This window comes from Scylla paramamosain, chromosome 26 (assembly GCF_035594125.1).
Source record: "Scylla paramamosain isolate STU-SP2022 chromosome 26, ASM3559412v1, whole genome shotgun sequence".
NCBI classification, from domain to species: domain Eukaryota; kingdom Metazoa; phylum Arthropoda; class Malacostraca; order Decapoda; family Portunidae; genus Scylla; species Scylla paramamosain.
The window spans coordinates 7,724,116-7,734,783 of record NC_087176.1 but is presented as its reverse complement, the minus strand read 5'-3'; the positions used below and the strand labels follow the sequence as shown (position 1 = coordinate 7,734,783).

Here is a 10,668-nt window from a genome sequence, read left to right as displayed (position 1 = left end):
GATCCCTTATAGACGTGACGGCGTCTACACCTGAAGACTCGTACATTTAAACTTTCTCCCCTCCTTACTCAACAAGGGCATTAACAGGCGTGCGAGCCGGAATGTAGCAGTGCCTAACGGGGAGAGAGAGAGAGAGAGAGAGAGAGAGAGAGAGAGAGAGAGAGAGAGAGAGCAAAGTAAATCAGTGTGTTCCCAAGTCTTCCTTCCTTCCAGCCTCCACTGAACATCACGGCAAAGTACACCAGTGTGTTCCCAAGTCTTCCTCCCTTCCCGCCTCCACTGAGCATCAAGGCTTCGGAACTAGTGTTCCGAAGTCTTCCTCCCTTCCCGCTTCCACTCAGCATCAAGGCAAAGTATACCAGTGCGTTCCCACCAAGTCTCTTTATACACAGTGAAATACACAAATATACACAGACACTTCATACAGTTGGTCTGGAATGTACGCACAACTATAACCCCAATATTAATTACTTACTCTTTTTTTTTCAGACGTTCTTGTGCACAGAGAATGAATTTGTTCTGCCGAGTGGCCGAGACGTGACAGACACAACATGACGCGACGCCACACCACGGCACTAGACCCTACAGCTACACCACAACACTGGAGGACAATCGTCATCATCAACAACAACAAAGGGACGCCCAGCCAGCCGCCAGCATGGGAGGCAGGCTTCTGTGGGCTTTTATACATTGCACGGACAACTTAGGATAACAATACTTGCTCATTATGTACATGGAATCCTGCCTGACTCGAAATCTCTCACATTGTATAAATATAAGGTCAGCACAAGGCAAGGACAGCTGGTGACTGGAGACTGCAGTGCTGCACGGGAAGGCCTCACCAATACTGTGTGTAGGCTCTCCCTCCCCCCTCCCCTCTCATTCTCTCTACAGCCTATCTCACCCTTTAGTTTGATATATTTACTGTGGATTTCTTCTCTTGCCTTACAATACTGATTTTATTTATTCATTTATTTTTTCGTTAAGAAAGTCAAAATGTTCATTACTTCATTTTGTTCCTGCTGCTTTTCTACATATTACATTTTCTGTTTATTTATTGTCATTTTTTTTCTTATGCAATCCCACATCCTCCTTTCTTCATTTAGCTGACAATATAACTCAGATATTTTCTTTCCTCCAGCTGTTTTAAATCCTAACATGTTTTATTTTCTTTTAATTCACCACAAAACTACTTTCTCCTATCCATATTTATTTGCATACCTTTCTCTCCTTCCCTTCTCTTTTACACTCACTCATATGCCTTCCCTTTACAACTAGATAACCTTCATTCTAACACCCACACTTACATACACACTCCTTCACACTTCAGTCTCCCAGATACTATACCCTAGTTTACTACACTACATTATGCACTGGTACATTTCCTAACCTCCCAAATCAAACAACAACAAACAGGAGGGGATGGTCAGATGCTGTGTTGTGATGAGAGGCCATGATTCATCCGGCTTGTGGCAGTAATTCAGGCAGGTGAGGACCCTAGAATGTACTAACTTCACCACTGCCTGATGCTCTCACTAGCCACTTGGTCTATGCACTCCTGGATTGTTTTGAAACGTGCAGGAAACTTGCTTCGTATTCCTGTCAAAACCTGTTCACTTACAGAGCACCAGATTATGCATGTACGAATAATCCAGTCTTCCAAATAACTCAAGGTTTTGGTTGGAATGTAAAGTCACCTGACACGTTTGTAAAAAAAACGTGAATGCTTGAGCCAATCAGTGAGTGAGAGCCTGTGTCAGTGGTGATGTTAGTGTGTTCCTGTGTTCTCACCTGCCTCAATCCCTGCCACACACACACATACTACAGTGCTTTGTAAGTTTTAACTCACTAACCTAAATTATGCTTGACTAACAAATGTTCCAACCCTTGCCACCCCAGCAGCTCTGAGTCCAGCAAGCCGACCAGCACTGACTCAAAAAAAATGAAAATAAATCGTCATGACAGGAGACGGAGAGGGGAGTCCTGTCTTGGCACTGCTACTGCTGCTGCTGCCGCCACCACTGCTGCCTTAGTCCTCCAGGTTCCTGAAGGCAAGCTGGATGTTCTCGTAGATCTCGTCAAAGTCCTTCTTGACCTTGGCTTCGCCCTCCTTAAAAGTATCCTTGAACTTCATGGAGGAAAGCTCGTACAGGATCTGCCCCATTGAGTCACGGATGATCTGCCAGGTGACCTGCGGAGGATGGAGTGTGAGCACAGCAGCACAGCACAACACAGCAACATAGCAAGACAGACAAGATACTGGGTGATAATGAGTAATGTGGTGAAGTTTTGCAAGCTAATACACTGCTGCTGCCACCTGCCAAGTGATCTGCTACCAGACTGTTGCTGTCACCTGCCAAGTGACCTGCAGGGGTGTGTGAGGGCTGGAATGCAAGGACCCATCAGCAAAAGGTCAACTCTACAGGGCCAGTTCACACAAGAGGCAACAGTTCTTCAGAAGAAGGAAGGAAAAGAAGACCTACGTGGGGATGAACAAACTGTACCAAACTGTAACAAGTGTTGCAGGGAAACACTGTACAACACTTATATGACTGGTGCTCTCTCTCTCTCTCTCTCTCTCTCTCTCTCTCTCTCTCTCTCTCTCTCTCTCTCTCTCTCTCTCACCACAGCCTACTGACCAACAGTTTATCCACCACAGTGTGTTTACAAACCACTCACCACAGCCTCTCACATACAAAAACAAACAATCTCTCTGTATCACAGACTCACACCTGCTTATCATCTCACATTTTTAATACCAAATCCACACCAAACCCACATCCTTACAACTCTCCCACAACACACACACACACACACACACACACACACAGTACCTTGTTGTCACTCTGTGCCGTGCGGTTGACAATCTGGCGTGACATGTCATAGAAGGCCACAATGTTCCTCATCATGGCCACCGTCTTGTAGAAGGGACAGAAGCGGTCATAGGGCGTGTAAGAGTTCTGTTGCAGGAAGTCGTCCTTGATGATGCGAGCCACCTCCAGTGTGATCTTGTCTGCATCTGAGAGCGAAGCCTTGCCCACCAGCTGCACGATTTCTGCAAGGTCGTCTTCCTCCTGCAGGATCTCCTTCACCTTGGTCCTGTGGGAGTGAGGGTGTGAGGAGCAAGGACAATGGAACACAAGGACAGTGCAGAAAGTAATCAGGCCTACACTTGGCTGTTCCTGATTTACACATGTCATTCCCATCCATAAATCTGTCTAGTAACCTGCAACATTTCCTTCATTTTGGTCCTGCAGTTATGTAAGTGTCTGTCAGGCCTACACATGGCTATGCCTGTACAAAGCATGCCCATCTATTTCTCTAAAACTAGTACAAGAAATGCATTAAAGAAGATAAGAAAAAAAAAAAAAAAATGGTGAATTATTTTAACAGCAAGAGAAAAGTGTTAATTCTCAGGTGTACACACACACACACACACACACACACACACACACACACACACACACACACACACACACACACACACACACCTGTAGCTCACAAACTCCGGGTACTGTGAATCATAAAACTCCTCCAGGGCACGCAGGTACTTGGAGTATGACTGGAGCCAGTTGACAGAGGGGAAGTGCTTGCGCTGGGCCAGCTTCTTGTCCAGGCCCCAGAACACCTGCACGATGCCCAGTGTGGCGGAGGTCACTGGGTCAGAGAAGTCACCACCAGGAGGGGACACAGCGCCGACAATGGTGACAGACCCCTCCCTCTCCGGGTTGCCGAGACACTTCACACGGCCGGCGCGCTCGTAGAAGGAGGCCAGACGCGCGCCAAGGTACGCTGGGTACCCAGAGTCTGCCGGCATCTCAGCGAGTCGGCCAGAGATCTCCCTGAGTGCCTCAGCCCAGCGGGAGGTGCTGTCGGCCATCATGGACACGTGCAGGCCCATGTCACGGAAGTACTCGGACAGCGTGATGCCGGTGTAGATGGAGGCCTCTCGGGCGGCCACCGGCATGTTGGACGTGTTGGCCACCAGAGACGTGCGCTTCATGATGGACTCCTTCTTACCGTTCACCTCAAGCTCCAGCTCAGGGAAGTCACGCAGCACCTGGGGGGATGTGTAGAAGGAGTTTGGGGACTGGGGAGTGGGAGGTTAGGCTTGCTTTCTCTCTCTTTCTCTTTCTCTCTCTCTCTCTCTCTCTCTCTCTCTCTCTGGGGAATTGGGAGTTGTGAGAAATTGGTGGAGTTGTGGGGGACTTGGGAGAAGGAAGTTAAACTCCTCTCTCTCTCTCTCTCTCTCTCTCTCTCTCTCTCTCTCTCTCTCTCTCTCTCTCTCTCATGCCATTTACATACAGTGGTACCCATTACTGTAACCAGACCATTATTAATGTAACCACACCAGCAACCACCTCATCCACACCTCCCACCCTCACCTCTGCCATCTCGTTGCCTCGTTCCCCACAGCCGACGTAGATAATGACATTGGAGTTGGAATACTTGGACAGTGCCTGAGAGATGCAGGTCTTGCCACACCCAAAGGCTCCGGGGATGGCTGTGGTTCCTCCCTGCACACATGGGAACAAGGCATCGAGCACCCTCTGGCCTGTCAGTAGCGGGTGGTTCGCGTGCAGCTTCTCACTCACTGGACGAGGCTGTCGCACTGGCCACACCTGTTCAAATGGTGTGGGTTTAGTGTGTGTGTGTGTGTGTGTGTGAATGACTTGTGTTCAATATGGTGTGTGTAGGTGTGGTGAGCAATGTGGTGGGTCTTACCAGGTGTGTGGAGATGTGGTGTGTGATGTGATGGTGATGTGTGTCAAGACTCTATCCTGAAACTTTCTGCACCTCACCTCTACCACTTCAAGACTCTGGTTAGTTGAAGTGATGTGGATTTTTAAGGGTGTTTTTATGGTCCTAGTGACATATTAGCAACATTTCTGTGTTTTCAAAATGAGAAACACTCTTAAGAACCCGCTAATCATCTATGTGGCCTTTGAAAATAGTACTGGTGAAGTAATGTGGGTTTTTAAGGGTATTTTTAATGTTCTAGAGACAGATTAGCAAGATTTCTGCATTTTTAACAGGATAAATAGTCTTACAAAACAGGCTAATCACCTCTGTGGCCCTTGAAAATAGTAGTGGTAAGTGACAGAGGTTCTTAAGGGAATTTTTAGTTCTAATGACAGTAAGATTTCTGTGTTTTTAACAAGAGAAACACTTTTGAGAACCAGGCTAATCATCTCTGTGGCCTTTGAAAATAGTAGCGGTGAGAGAGCAAAATATTTCAGAACACAAACCTGAATATGACTAACTTGTATTGTGTTAAGTGTGGTCAAGACAGCACGTATGTGTGGTGAATGTGATTGGACTTAGCATGTGTGTGTGGACAGGTGTGCTGATGTATGTCAGATGTGCACATATGAAGAACATGAATAGTACTGAGTAAATATGATCATTGTTATTCAATATGTAATGTAAAATTAAACATAATGTGTTAGATGTTTGAAGAAAATGAAATATGTGGAAAGTGAACAACATTGCACATCATAACCATCAAACACTCATTTAGACTTGGCTGGGAAGAGAACAGCCACCCACAGACAACAATGCATCAGTCAGCAGCATAGCACCTCTCTCTCTCTCTCTCTCTCTCTCTCTCAGAATACACCTCAAAAAAAAAAAAAAAAAAAAAAAAAAAAAAAAAAAAAAAAAAAAAAAAACACACACACACACACACACACACACACACACACACACACACACACACACACACACACACACACATCCATCACACACCTGCATCATGGAGTACTTGTGCTTTTCTCCATCAAACTCCACCTCCAGCACTGTTTCATCCACAGAGTAGTTCCCCGGGGCAGCCAGGTAAGTGACAGTGCCTCGAGCCTTGGGGGGCAGGATGATCTTGTGGTCAATGATGGAGTTCTCTGCCACTGTGCCAAAAAGGTCACCTCCTGTAATGTGGCTGCCAACCTGTGGAGAGAGAGAGAGAGGGAGTAAGTGGCGCAAGTGAGTGCATGAGTGTGTTGAGTGATGTTTTAGTGTTTTTTGTCGATAAACTGAGTGTAGAGGTAATGGGGTGAGTGAGTGTATGGAGGGGCAGGGTGACAGTATAGTGCTTGAGAGAGAGGGAATCAGTTAGAGCTGGGACGAGGGTGACAGTGTGACAGGCTGAGCAATAGAGAGTGAGAGGACAAGTAAGAGTGTGGATGGAAGACACACACAAACCAACATAGCAGGCACCCACCTTGACAGCTCTCTCAGGTTGGAATCCCCACATCTTGGAACGGGAGAGAGCAGGGGTGGAGATGCCCTTGGGGATGTAGATGGACTGGGTCAGGTCACAAATCTCCTGCAGGGGTCGCTGGATTCCGTCATAGATGTTACCCATAATGCCAGGCCCGAGCTCCACTGAGAGGGGCTTGCCTGTCTTCATCACTGGATCACCCACTGTCACTCCTGATGTGTCCTCGTATACCTGTGTGGGTGAGGTCAGGTCAGGACGGGTTGGGGTGAGAGATAGGGTAGTGTGGTGAGATGAGGTTTGGTGTGGTTAGGTTAGATTTGGTCAGATATGGAGAGGTCAGGTTGGGTCAGATTGGACTGGGTTGGGTTTGGTTTGGTTAAATTTGGTCAGATATGGAGAGGTCAGGTTGGGTCAGATTGGACTGGGTTGAGTTTGGTTTGGTTAAATTTGGTCAGATAAGATGCAGTTGGGTTGGGTTGAGTTAGATTGGGATTGGTTTGGTTAGGTTAGGTTGGACTGGGTTGCACACCACACCAAACCAAAGCAGGCATGGTATTACCTGGATGGTGGCCATGTCTCCTTCCAAACGGATGATCTCACCCACCAGCTCCTGATGGCCCACACGCACCAGTTCGTACATAGCCGACCCACTCATGTTCTTAGCTGTCACCACTGGAAGGGAGGGATTTGTCAGGTGGCGGAGACTAGACTGACATTAGAGGAGTAAGGGTGAGGGTCTTTCCACCTTTCTAATGCAAGAGTTAATTAGTATTCTCAATCTCTCATCCCTTTCTCAGGTAAACTCTTGAAATCCCTGCCTGGTTCTGTTTTTCCTCAATCTCTCACCAATATTCTGTGCACCTTTCTAATGCAAGAGTTAACCAGTATTCTCAATCTTTCATCCCCTTCTCTGGTAAACTCTTGAACTCCCAGCCTGTTTGTATTTTGCTGCCTTGGAAGTTGTTGGGGTTTTCAAGGGTGTTTTCATGATTCCAGTGATATTTTAACAGGCTGCAGTGGAAGTTATTGGGGTTTTCAGGGGCGTTTCCATGATTCCAGTGGTAGTTTAACAGGCTATAGTGGAAGTTACTGGGGTTTTCATGATTCCAGAGATAGTTTAACAGCCTGTGGTGGAAGTTAATGACATTTTCAGACACATTCATAAGATTCTAGTGTCAGTTTAACAATTCAACATCATCAACAGGAAAAAAAAAACACCTGTGAGGACCTGACTAATCATCTCTGTGGCCTTTGAAAGCAATGGTGGTGAGGGAGCAGAGGGGGTGAGATGACAAGACACGGGTCATCATGAGGTGTGTGACTGCCTGAAGAAGACTCCTTGTCCTCATCATCTCATCATCACTATCTCTTATCTCTCATCTGCCATGTATTTCTTATCTCCAGAGAGAGAGAGAGAGAGAGAGAGAGAGAGAGAGAGAGAGAGAGAGAGAGAGAGAGAGAGAGAGAGAGAGAGAGAGAGAGAGAGAGAGAGAGAGAGAGAGAGAGAGAGAGAATATGCAGAAGTTAAATTAAAAAAAAAAGGAAGATAAAAGAAAGAAAGAAGGAGAGATAAAAGGATAGAGAAAAATTATAAAAAGAAATAAAAAAATAAATAAAACCAAAGAAATAGAATAGGAAAATGAAAACAATATAAAAATAAAAACAGAGAGAGAGAGAGAGAGAGAGAGAGAGAGAGAGAGAGAGAGAGAGAGAGAGAGAGAGAGAGAGAGAGAGAGAGAGAGAGAGAGAGAGAGAAACAAAAAATGCCTCTTACCCCCTTCCCTCCACACCTTACACCCCACCCCCCAACACCTTACCTGGGCCAGAGACGCCCCACACACTGCCCAGCGCAGCCTCTGCCTCTGCATCCCTCAGCTTAGGTAACTTGCCGGCCAGGTCCATGCCTCCCGCCTGCAGAGGAAGAGAAGGTAGAAGCCATGGGGTTAATATAAAAGAATGCCACCACCACCACCACCACCATCACCAACACCACCATCTTCACTGCCACCACCATCACCATTTTCGTACTAAGACAATCCCCTCACTGCCTCCCTTCACAGATTTTTATGATGTTCAGGAAGTTTTGTGTCTAATTCATGTGTTTTGTCATGTCAACACCACTCAGGGGTGATAAGTGAAGAAGTGTGACTGAATGACATCACTGTGACTTGTCTGCCTCTCTCTCATCACTGCAAATGCTACCTAACCTTACACGACTATAACCTAATCTAACCCTATCCTTTTCTACTTTAACCCAGTAATTCTCAACCGTGGGGAGGGGGGGGTGCAGACACTCTCCTGGTGGGGGGCCGCAAGCACAGGATGGGAGGGGAATAAATAACGGAAAATCACACAGACTCGCTGGCTGTTAGTGCAAAGGAGGGTGTAGCAAGGGTTCTCTATCTATCTATCTGTCTACCTATCTATTTATTTATCTATCTACCTACCTGCAGTGGCATAGTTCGGGAGGGGGTTGAGTGGATGGCACTGGGAGGAGGGGGGGGGGCAACCGCATTGAACCAGATTTGTGGGGGCACCAGGTTTCAAAAGGTTGAGAAGCCCTGACCTGACCTACTTCACCCAACCCTAACCTAACCTACCCTAGTCTAATTTAACCTTAACCTAATCATAGCCTTCCCTAACCTAACCTAACCTACTCTACCCTAACCTAACCTACTCTACCCTAACCTAACCTACTCTACCCTAACCTAACCTACTCTATCCTAACCTAACCTACTCTACCCTAACCTAACCTACTCTACCCTAACCTAACCTAACCTACCCTACTCTACTCTAACCTAACCTAACCTACTCTTCCCTAACCTAACCCACTCTACCCTAACCTGACCACAGCCCCTCCCACCCCCTCTGCATGACCCAGCAGATGGAGAGACGATCTGACAGGGAGTGTGACCCAGCCCCCCCACCCCACGCCATGCCAGGGTACATACGCCCCCCATGACTACAAAACAGACCATTAAACACACACACACACACACACACACACACACACACACGATCTCTTATTTCAATACAAAAAAAAATATATATAAATAAATAAATAAATAAGATGAATAACTGAGCAACTCCACATAGATAATAATAATAATAGTAATAATAATAATAACAATAATAATAATAATGTCAACAGAACATAACCATTCCTACACACACACATACACACAAACATCCTTATTTCACCTCAAATTTCCCTTATTCCCTTAAGTTAGCACACCAAACTTAGGCAGATAACAGATAAGGGGTAAATCTTTCCATATATTACCATATTGAAGGGTGTACGTGTGTCTTTGTCCAGAAAATAGCAGAAAAATACGAGTGACAGACGACCCTTCGATCTGTGCTCTGACGGACTGAGTGGGGGGGACAGGACGGGAGGGGGTGGCCATGTATACAAACCTCTATCTCGTTTTTTAAAGATTTTTGAAACTCCATTTTAATTTAAGTTGGTTTTTGGAAGGTTTTAGGTCCCCTGTGTTAATGTTGGGTTTGAGGAGTGCGTAGTTTTGCTGGAAATTTTGAATTTGACGTCATTGATTTCTAGTGACGTCATCGAATCACATGAGAGGAGACCGCGATCTAAGTGTTAGTATAGAAGCGATTTCCTACACTCGTGACACTTCTCTATACCCATATCTCGTTACCTAGGGAAGAAAGAACTCGTAATACCACCGAAAATCAATTAAATTAATCTACGTAGAAGTCTTATTGGTGTATCAGATGTAATAAATGGGATTTTAATTATTTAATCAAGGTTTGGAAGAGCAATATGGCGATCATTCGGCTTCCCACCGCCATGTAGCTTCACCAAATCACATGAGTGGCAGCGGCACTCTATGGCTTTAATATAGAGGCGCTGCTTAACACTCGTGACATTTATACACATATGTATTTCCGCCACTCATGAAACAATAAGCATGCTGCATTAACTTTAAATATAATCATTGGTCTTTTTTGTGTTTTTTATACCGTGGCACGGGTATGTTAAGGAGTCTGTATTATGTAACTAGTTTTGGGAGGAGCAATATGACCGCCATCGGCTACCTGATGCCATGTAGAGGACAGATGACTGGTTAAATTAGATTGTTTTACAACAATTATGGGTCGTTATCAATATTTTCTTGAAGACAGTAGTGAAAATCCATGTGATTATGCAGAACTTTGAATAAGGAGCTCAATAATATATCCAGTAGTGGTTAAAACTCTTTGCATTATTTTATCACTTTCTATTTGGTTCTGGAAAAAAAAGAGCGAGATTATAAAAGAATAACAGATATAAGCAGACTCGTATTATGAAACATGCATTTCTCTCACTAAGACTGTTTTCAAAGGCCACAGAGATGATTAGCCGCGTTTCCATGAGTGTTTTCCCGTTGGTGATGCAGAATTTTTGCTAAAACTATCACTGGAACCATGAAAACCCCAATACTTTA

General features: G+C 45.4%; 1 protein-coding gene across 1 annotated transcript; it reads right to left on the bottom strand.

The window, feature by feature from the left end:
- Positions 1-366: 366 nt before the first annotated feature.
- LOC135113676 (V-type proton ATPase catalytic subunit A-like) lies at positions 367-9,596 on the bottom strand. Its single transcript, XM_064029138.1, has 9 exons — positions 9,501-9,596; positions 8,035-8,128; positions 6,777-6,889; positions 6,218-6,448; positions 5,749-5,943; positions 4,386-4,622; positions 3,492-4,060; positions 2,835-3,099; positions 367-2,191 (listed from the first exon to the last, which is right to left on the bottom strand). The coding sequence occupies exons 1-9, from the start codon at positions 9,501-9,503 to the stop codon at positions 2,030-2,032; spliced, it is 1,869 nt and encodes a 622-aa protein (XP_063885208.1). The 5' UTR covers positions 9,504-9,596; the 3' UTR covers positions 367-2,029.
- Positions 9,597-10,668: the final 1,072 nt, after the last annotated feature.

Bases quoted from the DNA above. Each gene is read 5' to 3' on its own strand.
- LOC135113676 (XM_064029138.1), bottom strand. The intron at 4,623-5,748 runs GTGTGTGATGGA...CCATTTGAACAG, and splicing joins ACAAGTACTCCATGATGCAG to GTGTGGCCAGTGCGACAGCC. The intron at 3,100-3,491 runs GTGTGTGTGTGT...TCACTCCCACAG, and splicing joins CCGGAGTTTGTGAGCTACAG to GACCAAGGTGAAGGAGATCC.